A 26,382-nucleotide genomic window follows, 5' to 3' on the forward strand; every position below is an offset into this window, starting at 1 on the left:
AGCCAGCCCGCATTTGGCTGGCTCACCCCTCAGCCATTTACTGGCCATCAGCCCCGTTAACAGGCTTGAGACGGACCTTCCGCCTCCATCAGAGAGGAGGCCCTGCTTCCGAGAGTGGCTGAGCAATCAAATGGCTGGCGTCCCTCTTGTTCCAGCAGCGCCATTGGTAACGGTGGCCACTGCTGGGACTGCAGCGTTCCCCAACACCCATGGGCCGATGGAACAAAGACTTGGTCTCGTCGGGGTCAGGCGAACGGGACATGGTGAATAGGAGGGAGAGCAGGGCCAAGATCAACAAGGCGCGGGGGGGGGGGGGGGGGGGGGGAACACATAGGGGACGGATTCCTTGGGGATGGGCACAGACTGCCTGAACAGAAGGCATCTCCATGTCCCAGAAACTATGTTGCCAGGTTTTACCTGGTGGCCAAGACACCTGGCTCTAACCTCCCCCCTGCACGGGAAAAGTCCCAGCAGTGACAAGAAGAAGCTATTAATTGGCCACTTAAAGGCTTCAATTAGCCCCTAGGTGGGTGGGTCACCCAATCCTGGCACATATTAGTGGTAACAAATGGAAGAGGTTTGTGCAGTGGCTACATGTAGGAGCCAAAGGTCTCCTGTGTGAACAATGGGATAAATGTGCGAGGGAAATACCTATAGCTGGACCTACAAAGCTATTTCCTACAGTCCACAAACACCATGGACACCCATTGTACTTCAGAATGATTATTACTGCGCGCTAATGTGGCGGTAGTGCTTTATTTAACTATATTTACACACCTCGCTAATCTCAACCCAGTTATGTTACTAAACAGGAATCGTTACTATTTTGAAGTAAAATCTAATGGGACGTGATGTGAAGGTACATTTTTTTAAATTTAGAGTACCCAATATTTTGTTCCAATTAAGGGGCAATTTTCCATGGCCAATTCGCCTAGCCTGTGTTGTGGGGGTGAGACCCGCGCAAACACAGGAGAATGCGCAAACTCCACACGAACAGTGACCTGGGGCCGGGATCGAACCCGGATCTTCAGCGGCGTGAGGCAGCAGTGCTAACCACTATGCCACCGTGCCGCCCATGTACGAAGACACTTTGGCGACACATTGAGGGATCATCATATCCTAACCGAGCGCGAACGGCCATATTGCATCCCTTTAAAATTGGCGGCAGGCCAGATCCAATCAAATTTCCCCCCTCATCGGTTTGGGTTAAACTGCCCCCCACTGACCCCAAAAGTCTCTGGCTCCGTAGCTAGGTACCATCACCAAATACACAATATCCACGCTGAGACTGGGAAAATTGAGATGCCAGTGGGATATCAGGAACCGTGGAACATCCCCTTTGGAAGAGTCATCATCCTTTAGGAAAACAAAGGTGGTGAGAGCAAACTGGGATCAAACAAAAGACATCAACGCATTGTGAAAATACCACTTAGCAGGACTCTTTAAAAAAAAACTCAGCTTTTCGGGGTTCCTCTCTTTCTATAAGAAACAACCTTACTTCAATAAAAATGCAGCACATCTCGAAACCAGAGCCTGCAATGCCAAACGCCGTCAGCCCAGTCACTAATTCCAGTGCAGCCAGGATGGCTGCCATTAGACAAGTGAAGCTGAGCCAGCAAAGGATGAATAGATTCTGCCATCTGAATCAAACTCACAGCAAGGTCATTGCTTCACGCTTAGACCGGTCATTTATGGAATTAAATACCGTAACATGAACTCAGCTGAAACATTTTTTAAAATGGACAAATTTCTAATTGTACATAGAGGGCGAGTTGGAAAGAAAAGGTTCTGAATTGGGCCTCGGTGAATAGCCTCGTGTGTGTTATATTTTCATCAGAAGGTGCCCCTTGTAAGCCTGTTCTACAAACAATGAATCAACAGTTATTGAGGATGTGGGATTTGTTATTATTTCCAACTAAGACTAATGCTGGAACATCCAAGTACATTCTTTCAACACATTAGAGAAATAAAACGAGGGAAGAAAAATAAACCTACCATAATCCACCAGTGTTGCACTTTGGTGTAACTCTGAATGAATGATTATAGATTATACTTACATGACAAGTCATTATACCAACAACAAATTGTTAAAAAAAAAACACACATCTGTCAAGAGCAAACTCCGCAAAAATAAAATGGAAGGAGGGAGCCCTGGAAGTTAAGCCAGAGCCAATGTTGTGTAACCTTTGTCTCCGTTAAACAGTCTTGGGGTAACACTGCATCATAAAAGACTGACTGCAGAGATACAAAGAGCTAAAAGTTTGTGTCTGAAGTTCAGAACTTTTCAGTCGACATCTCGTCTTGCATTGCTTTTGACTGCTCGCTCTTCATCTCTTCCGGCCGTTCCTCCTCCGCCATCTTGCCTTGCCCGTCACTGGACACCGTTCCTAACACTTTGGCGCTGTGCTCCTGCGCTTTCGCCCGGAGGGCGGCTATGCTGCTCTCCCGCAGTTCCTCTTTAGAAATGGCCGCCTTGGAATCCTTGCTCTTGACCTCTCGCTCATTGTCCTCCTGGCTGGGCTGACTGCCGTGCTCAGCTTCCACTTTCCTCACCACCTCAGAAGCCTCGAGGGACTTTTTGTGCATTCCTAGAAAGAATTGTTGGTACTCGGTTTTAGAAAATCGTCTGGTCATTGGTAAGCCATCTTGAACTGAAAACGGTAAGCAAAGAAAGATGCCAAGATTAAACTGTAGTAGGAACCTGGGAGCTAAAGGCTTCATTTAACACAGACACTACAAGGTCAGGTCAGGTCATTAGACACAAAGGTTTCACTGGAGAATAAGCTCATTTGTAAAAAGGGAGCATGATCCCCAGGGTCACACCCAAACTTGGGAAACATAAACCCGAGAATAGACTTCAAATGCCGTACGTTTTCAAAAATTATCCATCCCAGGTGTCACTGTTGAGACTCATGTTCCAACCCAGGACTTGCTTAGCCTGCATAAATGTTCAGTGAGGAGACAGATGACTTTCTATCTCTAAATAGGGTTTATCCAGGCAGTGCAACCTACTATTTGTAGATCGGGACATTCCGGATTTCGCTTGAAACCAATAAACCCTAACATTGCTACAAAGTGACACGGGCCACTGAAACCTCTCATCTTGCTGTAATCAGGGCAAACACAAGAATAGCAGATTTCAAATGACCACAGTTTGAAATTTGGCATTCTTGAGTTTGTCCCGGTGGATTGTAAGACAAAATGCTTCGGTAACATGTGTCACTTTGCAGCAACGTTGCAGTTCAGTACTGTCAAGCAACTGTCTGATAAACTCTCCCCCAAACTGAACTGTGGGAGGTGCTGTTTATTTTGATACCACTGAATGTAAAGAGGAGAAAGGCTCCATGTTTGCCCGATAAAGATACGTTCTGCACGTTTTTATTTTTGTCAAAACAACAGTACTCTCTCTGAGATAAAATGCTGTTACGCCTCAACAGTGACGGAGTGGGGAAAAACACCGTGGGGCAGAAATTGGTTTGATCCAGTTTAGATGTATAACTAACGGGCTTAAATTTTTTTTCTTAGTTCTGAAAAAATGTTCATGCATTCTCAGTGGTTACAAAAACTGTGGCGGAATTGTTTGCCGCGGGAGATCTCCGTCCGCAGTGATATCGTTGCCTCTGGAGAAAAAAAACATTCAAAATAATGCAGCTGTTAAAATCCAGTTGATGTGTCTCATGCTCTCGATTGCGAATGGTTTTAATGGCTGCTCTCAATCCATTGAAGATTGGGAAACCCTTGTGATTAACACCTCTGACCGCCTCATGGGTGTGACTTTGATGAAGTCTGGTGGGTTTCTACAGGAGAGGTAGGGAGGGGATGGTTAATGGGACTGCAGAGCAAGCAAAGGAAATCCAAAATGGAGAACATGCATTTGTCATATTGTTTGGCCAGAATTTTCCAGCCCCCTCACGCTGCCGGTCAACCCATGGGGCTGGAAGATCCTGCCAGTGGATGGGCTGGAAAATCTCACCCTTTAGAACATAGAACATAGAACAGTACATCACAGAACAGACCCTTCAGCCCTCGATGTTGTGCCGAGCTTTGTCCGAAACCAAGGTCAAGCTATCCCACTCCCTGTCATTCTGGTGTGCTCCATGTGCCTATCCAATAACCGCTTGAAAGTTCCTAAAGTGTCCGACTCCACTATCACAGCAGGCAGTCCAATCCACACCCTAACCACTCTCTGAGTAAAGAACCGACCTCGGACATCCCTCCTATATCTCCCACCCCGAACCTTATAGTTATGCCCCCTTGTAACATCTACATCCACCCGAGGAAATAGTCAATTTAATGTGCAATTGTTTAAATGTACGCATCAACAAGCAAAGAAAGCACAGAGCAAACTGCTGAATGTGAAGGCTGTTTCTTAACGTTTCAAATTGGAGGGAAATAGGTCCATCGAGTTGAGGTTTGCCATACGTACGAACCTAGGAACTAGGAGCAGGAGTGGGCCACTCGGCCCCTCGAGTCTGCCCCGCCATTCAGTAAGATCACGGCTGATTAGATTGTGGCCTCAGCTCCACATTCCTGCCTACCCCCAATAACCTTTCATCTCCTTCGTGATCATGAATCTATTGGCCGCAGCCTTGAAAATATTCAGACTCTGCTTCCGCCGCCACCTTTTGAGGAAGAGAGTTCCAGAAACTCGCGGTCCTCCGTGAGGGAATTCATTTCTCCTAATTTCTGTCTTAAATTGGGCGGCCCCTTATTTTTAAACCGCAACCCCCCTGTTCTGGATTCTCCCACAAGAGGAAACATCCTCGCCACATCCACCCTGGCAAAACCCCTCATATGTTTCAATGGTTTTAGTGTGTTCAAACGATTTTTTTCACCCATTGTCAGCGCATTGAGTGAAACTCTCTCCACTCTGTCCCAGACATGTGCATAAGCACAGCCCAAAACAACATTCCTACCACTGCAATGACTGTCCAATAATAAACTATTGGAGGGAGACTTAGGGCTGGTTATTTGGTTGGCATGGTTCCCCCCCCCCCCCCCCCCCACACCCGCCACCACCCACACAGCCAGCGGGGAACACAATGCTGCTGATTACGGCGGCCCACGGCCATTTAACAGTCCGAGGAGTGTTAGCTACACGGAGGTTGGGGACTTCCAGCCCTCATTGAGAGAAAGTCCTGCCTCAGAGAGTTACCGGCCAATCTAATTGGCTGGCAGATCTAACAGCACCAGTGGCAGCAGTGGCCAGGGCTGGTACTACAAGCAGTCCCTACATTCAAAGTCCTGGAGTTCAGGACCAGGTTAAGTGTAGGGATCTCATGGCCAAGAAGAGAACTAAGACCCAGGAGTGGGGTGGGATAAGAGGGCTAGGCGTCTTGATGGTGAGGCCAGGGGAAGGCATTGCACCCGCAGGGGTCAGACCTTGAGGGGGGGGGGGGGGGGGTGCGGGGGGTGAAACGCTCAATGAGGTCAAGGGGCCCTTGTGGGTGGCAGTCCCCTTCTCACCAGAGGCACAAGGAGGGTCACTGGCAGGCTGAAGTAAATCAGGAGAAATCATTTCCATTGGTTGGAGGCTCAGTAACCATAGGGCACGGATTTAGGATATTTGGCAAAAGGACTGGTGGGGGCGGGGGCGTGGTTGGGGAAGAGGAGGAGAATGTTTATGATGCAGCGAGCTTGTGTGATCTGCAACTCACTGCTGAAAATGGAGGCGGAGGCAGATTTAATTTTAACCTGTAAGATGGAATTGGTTATACATCTGAAAAAGACCATGGTGAAAGAGGAGGGGTGTGGGGCTAATTAGATTGTTCTTTCAAAGAGCTGGCAATGACACAATAGGCTAAATAGTCTCCTTCTGGGCGGTCCTGTATTGCTTGCTGTAGCTACATCCATTAGCCAACCCAGCCCCCCATTTTATTATTGTTTTCTTTTCAAAAACCCTCCATCGCAACGTGTCTCCAGCAGTGGAAAAATAAACAATTACCGAGAAGCCAGGGAGCGCAGGATTCCATGATCCCATCCTTTGCTGACTTCAGGATGGATTCCGGCAATGGTATGGAGTGCCGCACCATGGCTCCGTACAGCCCGTATTCAGCCATGACGCTACTGCGGCCCCAGCACTTCTCACGCTTCCTCCATTTTGCTCTACGATTCTGGAACCACACCTGTTGGGGGTGCAGGAGAGAGTTATAACAACGGCAAGGAACCTCCTGCCTAATGCTCAGAGGTGAACATAGCAACAAGAATTTGCAATTATCTCGCACTTGTACGTAGTTAGACCCGCTCCCCAGGTGCTTTTCAGTCAATTCCCAGAGGTGCCTAGAAAGAGGTATTATCTAAAAGATGACTCAAAGAATTAGCTTTTAAGGAGCAACGGGAAGGAGACGAGAGGAGTAGAGATCGAAGCGGAAAAGTTTTGGGGGGAAATTCCAGAGCGAGGGCCCAGGCACCTGAACAGCCATCACTGGTGGACCAATTAAAATTGGGTTTATGTGCAAAGGTTGGAATTGGAGGAGTGCAGATATCTAGGCGGGCTTGGGGAGGGGGGGGGGGGGGGATTGAAGGATGCTAGAGAGACCCAAGGGGTGAGGCTGTGGAGGGATTTGAAAACATGGATTAGAATATTAAAGTAGAGTGATGGAACAGTTTTGTTGTATGTGCAACTATTTGTGAAGCAAAGTGAGAGCGATCAGCGTGTGGGGAGTTATTTCTATACTTGTGCTCTGGTTTTCTCAATGTATTACTCTTGGGTCACATGGGGACCAATATCAGGCCCAAGAAGCCTGAGGCCTACTGCAACGGACTCAAGACCTCACATTACAGCACAGGACCAGCCAGTTGAGTGTTGGAGGTCCAGACAAAAACTGTATGCATGACCCATTATGGCCCCCAAAAGATTAAAATGTGAGGACGGGGGGGGGGGGGGGGGGGTTCTAATATAACTAGAGCCCCTTTGTATGTTCTAGATGCCTAGAGCACAATTGAAAGAGGCAAATAGCATTGGAACAACATTGGAACAAAATTGATGTTAACCGACACCATTGCTGCCTCTGCCCTGTGTCAACCACTAGTCCTTCACTTGTTAAAAAGAATTAGAATACCCAATTATTTTTTTCCAGCTAAGGGGCAATTTAGCGTGGCTAATTCACCTACCCTACACGCCTTTTCGGGTTGTTGAAGTGAGACTCACGCGGACACGGGGAGAATGTGCAAACTCCACACGGACAGTGACCCAGGGCCTGGATCGAACCTGGGACCTCTGCGCCATGAGGCAGCAGTGCTAACCACAGCCCCACCATGCCACTCCTCCACTAGCCCTTCACTGCCTCTGTCGCACCTACCCATCATCATCCTACCATCTCCTACCTGCTGAATCTACCCCATAATGGAAAATGCGGTCAGTGCTTGACGGGCAGCCAACAGCCCTTGAATGCTTGCTGGGGCTTGTATTTCCAGCAGCCACATGTGGCCGGAGCTCTCAATGGGCCTTGAGTGACAGGCTCAGAGCAACAGAGAAATATTTAAATCAGTTAGCGTCAAACTATCTTCAGGTGAGGTCAGCTTATTACCACAGGTGTATGGAGAACCTGAATTACTGCCGCTCTACTGTGGCTGCATTCATGGTTGGGCATCCCTAGAGAGAGAACACACGGTGTCTACCAGCGCAAGCAAGGCTTTCCATACCCAATGGGCACTGCAGGGACCGAGGTACCTTATCCACCCTCTTAATCACGTTTTGGTTTCATGTTTTAAGTTTCATTTGTGATTTGTTTTTTTGTGCAGTATCCCTTTAAGGGCTGCCCCTTTAATTGGTACCTCGGTTCATCTGCTCTAGTTTAATTGGTTATTTATTTATTTTAACATAGGAGTACCTGAATAACACAGGCACAATGCAAACTCGGCTATCGTTCCCTCGGTGTGGGTTACATGCTCACTGTGCTTTAACCTCCACCTCTTCCGTCTGAATGAGGGATTGAGAATTCTGTTCCACACAGCAACTGCCCACAGTCCAGCTCACTCGTGGGATCGATCTAATTAGCATGGATCTGAATCCCAGTTTACAGATGAAAAGCCAGGAATTAGCCTTAAAAACTGCAAAAATGTTCACGAACTATTTTTTTTTCTTTGTCAGGCATAACTGTTTCATTTCCTGAGCTCTCTGATGCTAATATTGTAACACTCAGGGCTGGCGGAGTGCAGCAAACACAATCAGATGAATGCCAGAATGGCCTAACAGTCAAACAGTTAAAGAATCTTAACAGGATGGTAACACTGAACTGAATCTGTACTCTCAATTGTGTCAGGCATTTGGTTATTCTTCGTGATTTATAGCCAAGTGTTATACAAAACGAAAAGATAATTGCCCTATTTATCATATTCTCCCACTTTGACACATTATAAAAATAAATATCACACCATGTCTAAATATCACAGTATTTAATTTTCTTAACTCAAACTACTGAACAATTCAATCTTTTCAGATTCAAAGTAGACTTCCATGTTTTATAAATAACAAAATGCAAAATCCTGCACAGCGAGCATTTAGGTCAGTCAGCCATTACAGTACTGGAGGTTATTCGGCCCGTCGAGTCCATGCTAGCTCTCTGCAGAGCAATCCAGTCAGGCGCCACTTTTTAAAATTATTCTTTAATCAATGAATCCCTACAGTGCAGGCAGAGGCCACTGGTCCCATCGAGTCTGCACCAACTCTACGAAAGAGCACCCTACCGAGGCTCACTCCTCCACCCTTTCCCCGCAAACTCACCTAACCTGTACATCTTGGGACACGAAGGAGCATTTTAGCAGGGCGATTCCACCTCACCTGCACATCTTTGGACGGTGGGAGGAAACTAGAGCACCCGGAGGAAACCCGCGTAGACACGGGGAGAACGTGCAAACTCCACACAGTCACCTGAGGCTGGAATCGACCCCGGGTCCCTGGCACTGTGAGGCAGCAGTGCTAACCACTGTCCGCATGGGCTGTGGGTGTTGCTGGCAAGACCATCCCGAATTGCCCTTGAACCGAGTGGCTTTGTTAGACCATTCAGGGTGTAATTAAGAGTCAACCACGTCACTACATGGAGCTACATGTAGGCCAGACCAGGTAAGGACGGCAGATTTCCTTCCTGAAAGGTCATTAGTGAACCAGGTGGGTTTTGATGACAGTCGATGGGGTCGCCATCACCAACAGTTGCTTTCAATTCCCAACTTTATTATTCTCCCAGCTGCCAGGGTGGGATTTGAACCCATGACGGAAGAGCACTAGCCTGGGCGGGTTTCGAGATGACCACTCCGCCACCATTTCCCACTGAGACTGACACTAAAGGTGACATTTCCACTTTGCAGTGACATGGGCTACGACATGGGGCTAAAAAAAAAACCTATCAAGTTTCAATGTAAAACGAATGCACCAAATAATTAAGTTTTTAACGCCAAAATTAATTGTAGGAAGCTATCCCCAGAGGTAGATTTAACATGGGGGTCAGGCTGAAGCTGCCTGACCTGCTGATGCCTGTTAAAGTGTCAGTCAGTGCTCCCGCTGGAGAGGTGTCAACAGTAAGAGATTCCACAGATATCGGCTCAATGCCTGGCGAGGCACTGCCACTTTGTTAAGCTGTTGTTGCTGCTGATGATGCGGTGGTTGGTGGTGGGGAGGGAGGAGGGTGGGTGGACTGGGGGGAGGGGACACTAGAAAAAAAAGAAGCCTCTTTTGTAATTCATGACGGCTCCTCTCCCCATCAAAGACAGCCGCTGATGAAAAATCACTTCAGCTGCAAAAGAGGCAGACATGCAGCGACCCAGGGGGCAGCCGGAATCTGATTGAAAAATAAGTTAATTTCTGCATCAATCGATGGCACAGCTTAGCGACAGCCGCTCAAATATCACGGGAAATTAAACTAGCCTGACTCAAGGGAGAGGATGCATTGACCCGTCCTAATTACAGCCATGTAGTTATCATTTTCATCTTAACTGATCCCACCTCACAGCCTCCCGGGGGAGAGCTACATCTTCTGATTTAACTAATTAAAATGGGAAAATTGGGTGTTAATTTTGCGGTGGAAATTTTCGGAATTACCCTGTAATGGAAATGAAATTAAATTGCTGGCAGATTGATGGCGAGGGTCAGGACATAATCTTCTCCTCCTGATTGCCTGATTAAGGCTGTTATCATTTTAGAAATCACCTCGTGTCCTCGACTCCTTGATAAGTTGGATGTGAGGAATCGGTTGGTATAATTTATCACATCTCTATCTCTCTCCCTCTTGCTTGTATTTCAATCAGATGTCACTGAGATGGGGCCTGGGGGAGGGGGAAGGAAGGGGAAGGGGAAGGGGAGGGAGGTATTGACACCTGTTTAGCGCAGTTCATCTGGAGTTTCTGCTGCTCCCATTGCCGGCAATAGCGCTGCCACATCTCCCTCTCGCCCTACATGGACTTTTTAAATAATCTTTATTGTCACAAAGTGGGCTTACATTAACACTGCAATGAAGTATCTGTGAGCAGGCCCTAGTCGCCACATTCCGGCGCCTGTTCGGGTACATTGAGAGAGAATTCAGAATGTCCAATTCACCTACCAAGCATGCCTTTCGGGACTTGTGGGAGGAAACGGGAGCACCCGGAGGAAACCCACACAGACTCGGGGAGAACGTACAGTCTCCGCACAGATAGTGATCCAAGCCGGGCCCTCCAGTGGCAATGTGTTGGCCCTCCAGTGGCAATGTGTTAGCCCTCCAATGGCAGTGTGTTGGCCCTCCAGTGGAATTGCATTGGCCCTCCAGTGGCAATGTGTTGGCCATCCAGTGGAATTGCATTGGCCCTCCAGTGGCAGTGTGTTGGCCCTCCAGTGGCAGTGTGTTGGCCCTCCAGTGGCAGTGTGTTGGCCCTCCAGTGGCAGTGTGTTGGCCCTCCAGTGGCAGTGTGTTGGCCCTCCAATGGCAGTGTGTTGGCCCTCCAATGGCAGTGTGTTGGCCCTCCAGTGGCAGTGTGTTGGCCCTCCAGTGGCAGTGTGTTAGCCCTCCAGTGGCAGTGTGTTGGCCTTCCAGTGGCAGTGTGTTGGCCCTCCAGTGGAATTGCATTGGCCCTCCAGTGGCAGTGTGTTGGCCCTCCAGTGGAATTGCATTGGCCCTCCAGTGGCAGTGTGTTGGCCCTCCAGTGGCAGTGTGTTGGCCCTCCAGTGGCAGTGTGTTGGCCCTCCAGTGGCAGTGTGTTGGCCCTCTAGTGGCAGTGTGCTGGCCCTCCAGTGGCAATGTGTTGGCCCTCCAGTGGCAGTGTGTTGGCCCTCCAGTGGCAGTGTGTTGGCCCTCCAGTGGCAGTGTGTTGGCCCTCCAGTGGCAGTGTGTTGGCCCTCCAGTGGCAGTGTGTTGGCCCTCCAGTGGCAGTGTGTTGGCCCTCCAGTGGCAGTGTGTTGGCCCTCCAGTGGCAGTATGCTGGCCCTCCAGTGGAATTGCATTGGCCCTCCAGTGGCAATGTGTTGGCCATCCAGTGGAATTGCATTGGCCCTCCAGTGGCAGTGTGTTGGCCCTCCAGTGGCAGTGTGTTGGCCCTCCAGTGGCAGTGTGTTGGCCCTCCAGTGGCAGTGTGTTGGCCCTCCAGTGGCAGTGTGTTGGCCCTCCAGTGGCAGTGTGTTGGCCCTCCAGTGGCAGTGTGTTGGCCCTCCAGTGGCAGTGTGTTGGCCCTCCAGTGGCAGTGTGTTGGCCCTCCAGTGGCAGTGTGTTGGCCCTCCAGTGGCAGTGTGTTGGCCCTCCAGTGGCAGTGTGTTGGCTCTCCAGTGGCAGTGTGTTGGCCCTCCAGTGGCAGTGTGTTGGCCCCTCAGTGGAATTGCATTGGCCCTCCAGTGGCAATGTGTTGGCCATCCAGTGGAATTGCATTGGCCCTCCAGTGGCAGTGTGTTGGCCCTCCAGTGGCAGTGTGTTGGCCCTCCAGTGGCAATGTGTTGGCCCTCCAGTGGAATTGCATTGGCCCTCCAGTGGCAGTGCGTTGGCCCTCCAGTGGAATTGCATTGGCCCTCCAGTGGAATTGTGACCCGCCCCAACCCTGGTGGATCTCACAATGTCTGAAACATTAAAATGGTGTCAGACTAGGGGAAAGCTTGGGAAATCCTGACGTGGAGAATCACGCTGGCTGAGTCTAGGAACAGGACATTTCCTTGGATAAAGAAATGAGAGCAGAAACTAGAATGCAACGTTTGTGATGATGCAAAGTGTTTCGGTGTAGGTTTTGAGTGCTGACTAAGAAAGAATCCACCTCTACACCCATTTCAACCAACAGTTTCCATCATGACTTCCTTGGCTAAATTTAGGAATCAGGTAGCTCCTGACATTTAGGGGGTTTCAACTGGTGAGACTCAACTTCATTTAGGCTCTCCCTCTTAAAGGGGTGAGCTCCCTCGCTTAAAGGATTATACGATGGTGAGGCTCCCTCTCTTAAAGGGGTACACAAGGGTGAGGCTTCTTCTCTTAAAATGGTACATGAGAATGAGGCTCCCTCTCTTAAAGGCTGTTATAATGAGAGTTAACCTCTTGAAGAGACTTAGGGGGCAAGACTCTCTTTTAGAGATGGAGATCATGGTGCTCCCAATATAAAACATAGAAAGAGTTAGACCAGATGCCAGGAAGTATTTCATTTCTCAGGGAACCAGCAACCTCTTGAATGGGTCACCAAACAGTGTACAGTCCTTTCAAAACGGAGTTGGATGAGGTCCTCAGAAGCTCGCAGCAGTGAGCTCTGCCGAGTCCTGACGTTTGCTTTATGGCCTTTGGAGGTCAGAGAGGAATTTTCCCTTTGTCCCACCAAAATCAGTTCCTTTTATTTGTCTCTCCCAGGAAATTGGATGACCAGAGAGAATGAAATTCAGTGTTGAGTCTGGGTCGATACTGTATGAAGGATATCTGGAAAGGACTGAAAAGATGGACTTGTGAGCTATTTCCTGCCTTTTTTGGGGAGAAGAAACTGGAGAGTCCAGTGTAATGTGGGAATTCTGGTTTCCAACATTAGGAGCAAAGAGTGTTCCAACCCCTGGCACAGATATTCTTCATATTTGCAGATACTGTCAGTGGGTTTTCTCACTGCTAAAATTCAACATTTCATTGGTCGGCACGGTGGTGCAGTGGTTAGCACTGCTGACTCACGGCGCCGAGGACCTGGGTTCGATCCCGGCCCCGGGTCACTGTCCGTGTGGAGTTTGCACATTCTCCCCGTGTCTGCGTGGTTCTCACCCCCGCAACCCAAAGATGTGCAGGGTAGGTGGATTGGCTGCGCTAAATTGCCCCCTTAATTGGGAAAAAGAAATTCAACATTTCAAATTGCCTGCAACTGAGAATGATTACAGATGTTCTTATATTTGTTTCCTATAGGAATGTGGCCAATAAAAATATTGGTCCAGACAACGATACCGATATTCCATGAAAAAGATTTTTTAAATGCACAAAATATCACGAAACTGATATCATTCCTGAGGATTTTTGGGTTCCATGGACCTCTTGTTAAGTCACGGGGACACAATTATTCCCACATGTCACAACTCCAAACCTAAGAGCATCGTAAATGGGAGCTGGATATGTTCCTTCGTGCCTATCCTGCCTTCAATACAATCCTGGCTCATTCACTGCCCCAACTCCACTTGCCCACCCACTCCCCATAGTCCCTTGATTCCCCGAGAGATACCAAAACCCTGGTTATCCCAGCCTTAACAACCATCTCCGCTTGAGAATGCCAATGGTTCACAAACATTTGAGTAATTAATTTTCTCCTCATTGGCCAACTCTCCTCAGATTCTACCACCCCCCCCCCCCCCCCCCCCCCCACCCCGCCATAAAGCCTCTTCAGAATTGTGTATGTTTCAATGAAATCACCTCTCATTCTTCTCAACCCCAGAGAATATGGGCTCAAATTGCACAGCCTCATAGGTCAACCCTCTCACCCCAGGAACCAATCCAGCGAATCTACTGCCTTCAATGTAAGAATATCTTCCTTTAAGGCTACCTTCCCCCACGCAATCTTGTTTTTTGGTGGCCACCATTCACTTCACGATTGGACCAAATATTCCACAATGCTGGCAGTCACTTTGCTTGTCTATTTATTAGGCAGCGTTTGATATGATGTATCAAATTTCAACATAAACTGCACATAAATGAGATAAATTTGTTAATGGTTCACATCGTCTGATACCTCCAACGCTAATTGCAACTTAAAAAAATTTTTTTTTTTTAAAGTATCCAATTCTTTTTTATTCTAATTAAGGGGCAATTTAGCGTGGCCAATCCACCTACCCAGCACATCTTTGGGTTGTGGGGAGTTAGACCCACGCAGACACAGGGAGAATATGCAATCCCCACACGGACAGTGACCTGGGGCCGGAATCGAACCCGGATCCTCGGTGCCGTGAGGCAGCAGTGTTAACCACTGCACCGCCATGCTGCCCTCACTGATTGCTACTTTCGTGAATAAAGGATATCATTCCATTTAAAATAGGTTGGATATCACACGGTTCACATTGCGTTCCTCACCCTGACTGCTGCTCACTCAGGCCATTTCCCAGCCACCTCTCACTTCAACCACCCAACATCCAGGTTAATAGAATTGAAGGGTCTCTTCACACTACACAGACTGGCTTACAGTGAAGCTAAAGAATGGATGTGCCAATCATAAAATGCAGACGGAGCTCAAGTTAACTACATGCAGCAGTAAATCCATTGGTCCGTCCAATCACACAACCTGACTGCTTAGCCCATAGGTAAGTGTCTTACCTTCCCCACTTATTAAAGTTTCAATTATCTGATATTCCTTCCTGATAACAAACCTTTCGACCCTTATGGAACTCTGTTTTGGACAGCAAAGGGAGGCATTTGTGTAGCATATTTCTCAATCGCAAGATATCAAAATTATTTTCCAACCAATTAAGTACTTTTTGAAGTATAGTCGCTGTTATAATGTGTGGTGAATGTATTAGTGCTACCATTCACCATTGTATTGCATTACATTGTATTGTATTATGTTGATGCCCTTGTGGGCTCCGCCTATGGCTCCGCCCCCTCGGGGGAAGTATATAGATCTGCAGCCTGTAGGCGGCACTCAGTACAGAGCAGTCGCAGGCAGGCACAGATCTAGCTGATTAAAACCACTGTTCACTTCAACTGTTCGTCTTGTGTGAATTGATGGTCACATCAATATGTGAGAAACGCAGCAGCCAATCCTCACGCAGCAAGCTCTCACAAACAGCTATGAAAGTAAACATTAGATCATCTGTTTTAGGTGTTGTTCAGGACACGAGGGGAGCTCCATTCTTCGAAAGAGAACAGTGAGATCTTCTATAAAATCATGGAATCATAGAATTCCTACAGTGAGAAGGAGGCCATTTGGCCCATCGAGTCTGCACCGACCCTCTGAAAGAGCACACTACCTCCACCCCACCTAACCTGCACATTCTCTTTAGACACTAAGGCAATTTTAGCACGGCCAAGCCACCTAACCTGCACATCTTTGGACTGTGGGATGAAACCGGAGCAGCCGGAGGAAAACCCACGCACACACGGGGAGAACGTGCAAACTCCGCAAAGTCACCCAAGGTCAGTCCGATCTGAGTCCTAAATGGCTTACCCCTTATTCTTAGGATGTGACCCCTAGTTCTCAGAGGAGGATGTTTCCTCTTGTCTTGTCGGAGAATCTAGAACCAAGGGGTCACTATGTAAAAAGAAGGGGTCAATTAAGACAGCGATGCGGAGAAATCTTTTCTTTCAGAGAGTGGTGAGTCTCTGGAACTCTGTTCCTCAAAAGGCAGCGGAAGCAGAACCTTTGAATATTTTTAAGGCAGCGGCAGATCGATTCTTGATTAACAAGGGGGTGAAAGGTCATCGGGGGTAGGCGGGAATGTGGGGTTGAGGTTACACTCAGATCAGCCATGATCTTATTGAATGGTGGAGCGGACTCGAGGGGCCGAGTGGCCTTCTCCCGTTCCTAATTCGTATGTTTATATTAAACGAGTAATATAAATTCCATTGTGCGGGAATATATACACTAAAGAGGAAAATAGGAAAAATTTCAACAGGATGTCTAATATCAGGACCCGCTTTCAAAAGGGCCTCGGAGTCAGAAGGTCATGAGTTCAAGGAACATTCCAGTGCCCTGAGCACTGGACTGCAAGGCTGAGGGAATGGGAAGCTTTCACCATCTGATCATTCATTAAACCGTAAGGACACAAGGCAAACTCCAGAGATACGTCCATTCTCCTGCACATAACACCAACGTTCCTATCAATCGGTCTTTCAAGGGTAATGCATAAATAACACTCAAAAGAAACCCATACAAGATTAGACATTAAAGACAGCGTTAACTGGTACCTTGTCTTGGATGGCAAAATAGGGGCATATTGAATGCAGCCGGGAGTTGTAATCTAGGACAGTATGTCAGTCGGATAATCACAGACTGCCAGGTGATGAAGGAGGGAGAGCAGTGCAGGGAAACATTGCAGAAGCTTCAAAGAGCAAAATCAGCAATCGTTTAGGAGCAGCTCAATTCGGATTATCAGCCGGGTATTATCGGATAAACTTCATCGATGGCTCAATGGGCATTCCTAAACTTCAGCTCCGCGGAGAGTGGAGGAGGAATGTTACGAGTGGCTTCAGTCATTCCTGGGATAGGCAATGCGAATTGTGATCCCATTTCTGGGCACTAGTCAGAGGGTCTTCCTGAAAGGTGTGTAGGCACCAGCACTCAGGGAAGGACATCTGCAAAGTGCCCCTTTGTTTGAATATTCTGCCAACGTTCTCTGTGGAACTAAATCCAGAGGAGAAGATTGCAGATGTGTGTCACAGGACAGGAGAAAACTGTAATAGTAATATCATCACAGGTGGTAGTAATTTAATGTGACCGCCTGTCTCCATCAGGGAAATATCTCAATTAGACGATGGCGCAGGCTTTACTCACACAGTATATTACCATCTAAGCCCAATTGCACTTCTGCCTTTAAATGTCAATTTAGTCCAGTAGTTGAATTATTCCCTGAATCAGAAGGTTCAAGGTTGAAGCTGCAATCCAGGATTTAACTGCGTAATCTAAAGACTCACTTGTTTACAGCACCTTTCACGAGCTCAGGGTGTTCCAAAGCATCAGACAGTCAATTAAGCACTTTTGAAGTACAGGGCAGAATTTTGCCAATTTAGGATGTAATTGGGAGGTGGGGCCATCTCCTGGCCCTGACCCCCATTCCCTGCCGCATCTTGTCTGCCAGCTTAATCCACGTGTCCGAAGTGACGAGCGACCAACAGAGCCACTGTGGAGACTTGGTGATGGTGAGCTGTGCGGGGCAGGGTGGTGGGCACAATACTGACAACGGGGCTAGCAGCCAATTCCTTCAGATCCAGCACGGTGCTGCCACCCGCGGTGTTGTCACCTCCTGTGAGTTGAGGAGGTGCAGGCAAAGCAGAGAACCCCAGCACCACTGGCAACATTCTAAAAATGGCTGCTGACTGCCGGGTTGCTAGCAACAACAACAACCCCCCCCCCCCCCCACCCCCCAAGTCTCCAGAGCCGTCTCCACCGGGCTGGGGGAAGTTTGCTCTAGTTATTGTTGGAATGTAGGAAATGAGCCAACCAATCAGCACGCAGCAAGCTCCCACAAACAGCAATGAGGTCATAATGCGATCATGCGTTTTTGGAGTGATGTTGGTTGAGGGAGCTAGTTGAGAATGCTAGGAAAATTCCCAGGCACTTCTTGGGAATGGTGCTATGGAATCTTCTGTGTCCACCTAAGAAAGCAACTGGGGCCTTGGTTTAGCGCCTCATCCAAACGGCAGCAACCGTGGCACAGCTGCCCTCCCTCAGCTCTGCACTGAAGTGCCTGTCTAGATTTTGTACTCGGGTTCCTGAGTGAGACCTCCCCTCCACCCAGACCTTCCAACACAGCAGCAAACTTGCCTGGCCGCAACCACAGCAGCAACAAATGAACAGTTTATCTGATAACTTATCTCACTCCTGTTTATAAGCCCAGGCTGTAATGTTTCCTGACATAAAGTGATTCTGCTTTAAAGCTACTTCATTCGGTGTGAAGCACTTTGGGGCATCTGGGTGACTTTGTGTGCTTTATAAATGCAAGTTCTTCCTTCTTTCTTTTAGCACTCCTAGATATCCAATTTTTTATACATAAACCATCTAATGACTTGATAGATTCCAGCCGGTAAGTCACTCCCAGGAATCTGATATTATGATAAAGCACCTGAACTCCTTCCCACCTTATTTTATTTTATTTATTCGTGGGATGTGGGCATCGCTGGCTGTGCCAGCATTTATTGCCCATCCTTAATGCAGAGGATTTAATCTGCAGAGGGCAGTTAAGAGTCACCCACAATGCACTGGGTCTGGAGTAGACCAGACACCGGAGATTTCCTTCACCAAAGGACATTAGTCAACCAGATGGGGGGGGTTTCTTAAATTTTGAGTACCCAATTATTGTTTTTCCAATTAAGGGGCAATTTAGCGTGGCCAATCCACCTAACCTGCACATCTTTGAGGTGTGCGGGTGAAACCCATGCAGACACGGGGAGAATGTGCAAACTCCACACGGACGGTGGCCCAGGGCCGGGATTCGAACCCAGGTCCTCAGCGTCATAGTCGCAGTGCTAACCACTGCGCCACCGTGCTGCCCCACCAGATGGGTTTTTGCAACAATCATTCAACTTTTAATTCCACATTTGATTGAATTCAAATTTCACCATCACCAGTGGCGGGATTGGAACCTGGGTCCCCAAAGCATTACTCTGGGTCTGTGGTTAACTAGTCCAGGGACAATACCACTATGCCATCGCCTCCCCAATGCATATTATACATAGTGTCAATAAACTAGTTGGAAGTAAATGCCTGCGTCTGGCTACAGTCACTCTGCACAAGATACCAGACTTAATATGTCCATCCAACAGAACTCACTCTTGGGTATACATTCTTCGACAACTGCCACCATTTGAAGCCCAATATTGTGAAACATGTAATCTCTCTGTCAAAGATATGCTAATACTAATATCACATTGAGTTTGGTCACTAAATAAAATGTGATGTTTTGTCTCTCTCTCAAAGTAAATTGTGAAATTTATTTTGTAGATTTAATTTGGAACCAGGTAAATGATAAAGGTTATTTAATAGATCTATATCCACAGGGTCTGTAATGTATCTATCCATATATTGATCCACAGTCCATCCATTATCTGCTGTGGTGGATTTATCATCCATTTATAACGTGGGGGCAATTTAAACTTGCATCATGAACAACAGTGAAGCCTGCGGTATGACCATGTCACCAGCCCAAAGACAATACTCATCGATCTGCTTCTCTGGAAGGCCTTCAGCTCATCTAGCCCCATTGCCTCGGTACACCCTGGTAACTCTGTGTCCCAGTTAACAACAAGAACCAGTCTAGTTTCTTCCTGAAAACCATTAAGGTTTCCTGTTCGATCCTTTAGTGGTCTGTTCTTCATACTTCATAGAATCCCTACAGTGCAGAAGGAGGCCATTTGGCCCATCGAGTCTGCACCGACCCTCTGAAAGAGCACCCTACCTCTGCTCACTCTCCCAGCCTACTCTCCCACCCTTTCCCTGTAACCCCACCTAGGGGCAATTTATCACGGCCGATCCACCGAACCTGCATATCTTTGGACTGTGGGAGGAAACCGGAGCACCCGGAGGAGACCCACACAGACACACGGAGAATGTGCAAACTCCGCACTGACAGTCACCCGAGGTTGGAATTGAACCCAAGTCTCTGGTGCTGTATGGCAGCAGTGATAACCGCTGTGCCACCGTGCCGTCCTTATAGTAGAAAAGCTCCTCCTCTATTTCCCATTTTTAAAAAGGTTGTCCTTAATTTGCAAATTTGACCGGCGGCCTGAATTTTGCATATGACCGATAGACTGACTTGGATTCGATTTGTCAAAATCTTTCACCATTTTAACTACTTCAACCTTATTGTGTCTCAGCCTTCCTTTTGCAGGAGAGAAAGAACTCGGAGCAGTCAATCTTTCCTCATTAATCGCTCCCTAACATTTCCCAACTCACTGTATTCCCTCCACGAACTGAAATAGGAAAACTAAAATGGCACATTTGCTATGCGTTCCAACAGACTGACAATGCCGTGCTCTTGGCTTTCGTGACCTGTTCAGTAAAACCTCAAGGTCTCTCTTCTGCTTCAATGTCCCAAGAGCATTTCCATTTTGAACATCTTTATTCCTTACGTCACACCATTGTTGTGGGCCAGGGTTTAGAGAACCCCAAAGTGTATCATGGAGTTCACCAGACCCACAACTTTTAATAGATTGTGGTATGGGGAGCGCACGGCCCACTCTACAGGTGTGGGACAGCAGAAATCGAAAAGTATTTTTTAAAGCAAAACAATGTTTATTCTATGAACTCAAGTTAACCTTTTTAAAACATACAGTGAACATCTTAGCAACTATTAATTCAAATACAACCCCCAAAGAATACAACACTAAGTAATCCTTTGAGCTTTCCTTTTAACATCCATAAGACTTAAAAAACCTTCAAAACAGAAAGACATCAGGCTTAACTTCACTACTGAGAACATTTGTAATTCTTTTGATGGCAGAGAGAACAGCAGTACACCTGCTTGGTCTGGCTCCAGCTCCAACACTGAAAACGAAACTAAAACACACCCTGCAGCCTGCTCAAAAACGGATATAAAAAGCTGACAGACAGCCCAGCTCCACCCACTCTCTGACATCACTGCAGTAGTAAACACCCATTTCTTAAAGGTACTCTCACTACAGATATTTATATACACACCCATTTATAAACACCCATTTCTTAAAGGTACTCTCACATGACACCATGGACTATATTTCAAAAGCAGTTCGCTGGCTGTAAAGCACTTTGGGGCATTCAGTGGTCCTGAAAAGTGCTACATAACGAATGTTCTTGAGTTCATAGTTATCTATTTTGTTGATCTGAGTTTGTCCTACAACCCAGTGTATGTGCATACAAACATACAAACATACAAACAAGGAGCATGTGAAATTCAGCCCTTCGAACCTGCACCGCCATTAGAGTCATCAAGTCTGACAGCACAAAGCCATCAAGCACCTATCTATTCTAATCCCATTCTCCAGCACTTGGTGCGTCGGCTTGTATGCAGTGACTTCCTGCCTTCTCCCCCTTCAGTAAATTGTCCAGTGAAAGTGGATTCCCTTCCTTGCTGTGAGAGTTCTTTAGACTTCCAGGAGACACAGGGCACCCGGTTGATCCTGCAGATGTTATCAATCTGAGGGGCAGAGTCTGAGGTAGGAAACGCCTGAGCCAAAAGAATTGGGTCCAGCGGCACGGCAGTACAGTGGTTAGCACTACTGCCATACGGCACGAGGACCCTGGTTCGATCCCGGCCCCAGGTCACTGAACCTGTGGAGCTTGCACATTTTCCCTGTGTCTGAGTGGGTCTCACCCCCACAACCCAAAGATGTGCAGGGTAGGTGGATTGGCCACGCTAAATTGCCCCTTAATTTAAAAAAAAGAATTAGGTCCAAAAATTAAAGGGGCAGCACATGGCAAGGGACAGAGTGGCCATTCATTGATTATTCATGCATTATATATCAGAGTTCCCAAGGGGAGGATATTTCAGAGACTGCCTTTAAGAAAAGGAGAGGTTAGAATACAAAGGGGAAATCATTTACCCTTAATAAGATTTTGGCAGATTTGATAGTAGAATAATAATGATAATCTTTAGAATAATAATCTTTATTGTCACAAGTAGGCTTACATTCACAATGCAATGAAGTTGCTGTGAAAAGCCCCTAGTCGCCACATTCCGGCGCCTGTTCAGGTACACAGAGCGTGAATTCCAGAATATCCAATTCGCCTAACAGCATGTCTTTCAGGACATGTGGGAGGAAACCGGAGCACCCAGAGGGGACCGACGCAGACACGGGGAGAACGTGCAGACTCTGCACAGACAGTGACCCAAGCCGGGAATCGAACCTGGGACCCTGAAGCTGTGAAACAACAGTGCTTACCACTGTGCTACTGTGCCGCCCCACGAGTAATCTCAAAGCTGCATCCCGCTTACCCCTGTTAATCTATCACCCCCTTGCTTACAAGAATCTGTCTAGCTACAGATTTAAGACTATTCAAAAATTCTGCTTCAACCGCCTTTTCAGGAAGAGAGTTCCAGGAACTCACCAGCCTCTGAGGGAAGGAATAATGCCTCATCTCTGTTTTAAATGGGCAATCCCTTATTTTTAAACAGTGACCCCTAGTTCTAGCTGGACATATATATGCTCAAATGTCTATATCTATTTCTGCTGTTTTTCTCTCTCGTCACCCATATGTAATTGACTCTACCGATAAGTTTACCTATTTAGTACAGCATGTATATTGGAGTATGAATCTCCCAACCTCATCATCCTGGAGAGTGATCATTGACCAGAAACTTAAAAAAAAACATTTTCCAATCAAGGGGCAATTTAGCGTGGCCAATCCACCTACCCTGCACATCTTTGGTTGTGGGGGTGAGACCCACGCAGACACGGGGAGAATGTGCAAACTCCACACGGACAGTGACCCGGGGCCGGGATCGAACCCGGGTCCCCGGTGCCGTGAGGCAGCAGTGCTGACCACTGTGCCACCGTGCTGCCCATTGAACAGAAACCTAACTGGACCAGCGTATAAATACTTTATCTGAAATACCAGGTCCGAAGTTGGGAATTTTGCAGCAAGTAACTCACCTCCTCACTCCCCAAACCTCGCCCACTAGGTACAAGTCAGGAGTGTGATTGAATACTCTCCTCTTGCCGTGATGCGTGCAGCTCCAACAACATTCAAGAAGTTTGACTCCACCCAGGACAAGGGAGCCCCGCTTGATCGGTACCCCTTTCACCACCTTAAAAGTTCACTCCCTCCAACACCAATGCACAGTCCGCGTTGCCCATCTACAAGATGCATAGCAGCACTGCTGCCTCAGGATGCTGAGGACCCAGGTTCGATCTCGGCCCCGTGTGGAGTTTGCACATTCTCCCCGTGTCTGCGTGGGTCTCATCTCCACAACCCAAAGATGTGCAGGGTAGGTGGATTGGCCACGTCAAATTGCCCCTTAATTGGAAATAAAAAGAATTGGGTACTCTACATTTATTTTTAAAAGATGCACTGCTGCAACTCGCCAAAGTTCCCTCAACAGCACCTCCCAAACCCGTGAAACCACTAAGGCTCCTTTGACAGCACCTTCTCAACCAGCAACCTCTACCACCGAGAAGGACAAGGGCTGCAGGCACATGGGAACACCTGCAAGTTCCCCTCTAAGCCACTTGGAAATATATTGCCGTTCCATCACTGTCGCCGAATCAAAACCCTGGAACCCCCTTCTGAACAGCACTGTGGGACTACTCACACCAGATGGACGTCAGCAGCTCAAGAAGGTAGCTCACCACCCCCTCCTCAAGGACGATTCACCCACACTCTAGCAAAGCCAGGTTTCTATTTAAGGAAATCCCATCAATGTGACTGAATTCAACATTGCTTCCTGAGTCTTTAGCAAACACGGCAATGGGAAGGAGAGCTGGGAATGCTGCCTGGGATCTTTGACTCGTCCCAGGAGGTCCTGCTGAGGGACTGAAGTGAAGTGTTGTTCCCTGTGGATGAGGCCAGCCTCTCAAGCCAAATAGGCGTGAATGGAAGGGGTTGAGGAAGTAAAGGAGTGGAAGTGTCTTCCCTCCAATCTGGATACTGTGCATCAAGGGGTTCAATTGCCTAATATGGGCAGTGGTGGTGAGTGATATCCCATCTTCAGCTGCCAAACCTCACACTCTGACTTCCCCAGCGTTCTCCCACACGTTCTCCAGGGAGAGTAGGGGGTGGACTCTCAGGCAAGAGCCACCATGTTGGTCACTGGCAATGCAGGCCCAGCAGGTCCACAGTAGCAGGCCTTACCTCCAAGAGGCTGCATAAGTCAGAAACAGCCTGCTATGAACACCTGAGCTCCATGAGGCATTGCTGCTCTGCCATGCTGAGGAAGCTATACCGGTCTTTCTCTGTCTCTCCATTTGTGACTGTCTCTCTTCTACCGTCCCTCTCCTTCTCCTTCTCTCACTCTGGCCTCCCGAGCTCCATTTCTCCATCTGGCTTTCTCAATTTGTGTGTCATTCTGGCTGTGTCCGTTACTCCCTCTCCCCCTCTCTCCTTCTCTCTCTCTCTCTCTTTCTCAATTTACCTGAATCCTGTCCTCTGGTAATTCTGTTTTCATGGCCAGCATTTCCCGTGCATAGACATCCGGATAGTGAGCTTCGTTAAACGCCTTTTCCAGCTCCTCCAACTGGTAAGACGTGAAAATGGTCCTTAAAATTGGAAAGAAATGAGAATTAACAAGTGGCATCATACACGGATAACACTGAGAACCCCTCAGCACTCCTATCCAGGTACTACCAGCAGAGAAACATTTGGACAAAGCTGCTCTTATGATACAGGTATCAACTCATTTGCTTAATAATGCAGCGCTCGTGCGTAAAAGGAGGGGTGTCACATCACATCGTCCGGCTTTTTATGAGATGTTGCAGTTTACTCTTTTTTTCATCTTAATTTCTCCCACGTCACCTCCTGGTGCTAATTGCTGACGTTCCTGTGAAACCTTTGACTCTTTCTGAAGCAGCAGTGATGGCCAAGGCTGGAGTCGGGCTCCGGGAGATAAATGTGCAGGGCTATAGGGGGGGACAATGGGACTAACTGGATTGTTTGGCAGTGAGCCAATTTGTGCTTGATGGACTGAATGGCCACATATTCTCCCCCCCCCACCCCCCCCCACCCGACGGACAAGCCTGGACAAAGGCACAGCTGGAATACTGTATGGATAATGTAAACAGCTGGAATGAAGCATGGATAGGTAAACAGCTGGAACACTGTACAGACAGGTAAATAGTTGGAATACAGCGTGGATAGGCAAACAGCTGGAATACTGTACAGACAGGTAAACAGCTGGAATGTGGCACAGATGTGTGCATCGAGTACAGATAGGCAAATGCAGTTCACATCAACTATAAACACAATACAATTATATTGTGATGACCGGTACCATTAAACGGGCACATCTGGCTAGCGCCGTGGCTGTGAACATCAATACTTACCTGTGACGCCTTTTCTTTCTCTTCTTCGTTTGGCTCAGATTGGATTTGGAAAGTTTCCTGTCACTCGATGAAATGTCTTCAGAATCTGAGTTAAAACAGAAAGTGGTCTCATGCATAAAATATATTTGTAAATAGCATTTCCCACGGGGCATAACAGTATAGCGCTTGGATTGAGGGGCTGTGCAATATCAGCAGCTACTGGATAAAACACTGGAATTTTACATTCTTTAAAATTCATTTACGGGATGTGGGCGTCGCTGGTTAGGCCCAGCATTTATTGCCCATCCCTAGTTGCCCTTCAGAAGGTGGTGGTGAGTTTCCTTCTTGAACCGCTGCAGTCCCCGAGGGGTAGGTACACCCACTGTGCTGTTCGGGAGGGAGCTCCAGGATTTTGCCCTATTGATAGTGAAGAAACGGCGATATATTTCCAAGTCAGGGTGGTGAGTGACTTGGAGGGAACCTCCAGGTGGTGGGGTTACCAGGTATCTGCTGCCCAGATGGTAATGGCCATGGGTTTGGAAATGCTGTCTAAGGAACGTTGGTGAGTTACTGCAGTGCATCTTACAGATGGTAAACGCAACTGCCACTGTTCGTCAGTGGTGGAGGATTTGAATTTTTGTGGATTGGGGAGCAATCAAGCGGACTGCTTTGTCCTTGATAGTGTTGAGCTTCTTGTTGTTGGAGCTGCACACATCCAGGCAAGTGGAGAGTATTCCATTACACTCCTGACTTGTGTCTTGTAGACAGTGGACAGGTTTTGGGGGGTCAGGAGGTGAGTTAGTCGCCGTAGGATTCTGAGACTTTGACCTGTCCTGGTAGCCACAGTATTAATATGGCTAGTCCAGTTCAGTTTCTGATCAATGGTAACCTCCCAGGATGTTAACTGTGGGGGATTCAGTGATGGCAATGCCATTGAATGCCAAGGGGGCGAAGATTAGATCCTCTTTTGTAGGAGATAGTCATTGCCTGGCACTTGTTTGTTGTGAATGTAACTTGCCACTTGTCAGCCTGAACCTGGATATTGTCCAGGTCTTGCTGCATTTGGACATGGACTACTTCATTATCTGAGGAGTCGTGAATGGTGCTGAACATTGTACAGTCTTCCACAAAGATCCCCACTTCTGACCTAATGATGGAAGGGAGATCATTGATGAAGCAGCTGAAGATGATTGGGCCTAGGGCAAAACCCTGAGGAACTCCTGCAGGGATGTCCTAGAGATGAGTTAATTGAACTCCAACCACCACAGCCTTTGTGCCGGGTATGACTCCAACCAGCGGAGAGTTTTCCCCCTGATTCCCATTGACTCCAATTTATTTGGGCTCC

The 26,382-nt window shown here is 47.7% G+C and overlaps 1 protein-coding gene across 2 annotated transcripts in view; it reads right to left on the bottom strand.

The window, feature by feature from the left end:
- Positions 1-306: 306 nt before the first annotated feature.
- Positions 307-26,382, bottom strand: part of vsx2 (visual system homeobox 2) — a 65,107-nt gene continuing 39,031 nt past the window's right edge. Inside the window, exons 2-5 of one of the 2 annotated variants that reach the window (XM_072493504.1) lie at positions 25,059-25,143; positions 24,152-24,275; positions 5,945-6,125; positions 307-2,588 (exon numbers count right to left, since the gene is read on the bottom strand). In XM_072493504.1, coding sequence (XP_072349605.1) covers positions 2,275-2,588; positions 5,945-6,125; positions 24,152-24,275; positions 25,059-25,143 — 704 coding nt within the window. In that variant the 3' untranslated portion in view covers positions 307-2,274. Of the gene's footprint in view, positions 2,652-5,944; positions 6,126-24,151; positions 24,276-25,058; positions 25,144-26,382 lie in introns of both variants that reach the window. The other variant, XM_072493494.1, reaches the window with a different exon arrangement.

Source organism: Scyliorhinus torazame, chromosome 2, assembly GCF_047496885.1.
Source record: "Scyliorhinus torazame isolate Kashiwa2021f chromosome 2, sScyTor2.1, whole genome shotgun sequence".
Taxonomy (NCBI): Eukaryota; Metazoa; Chordata; class Chondrichthyes; order Carcharhiniformes; family Scyliorhinidae; genus Scyliorhinus; species Scyliorhinus torazame.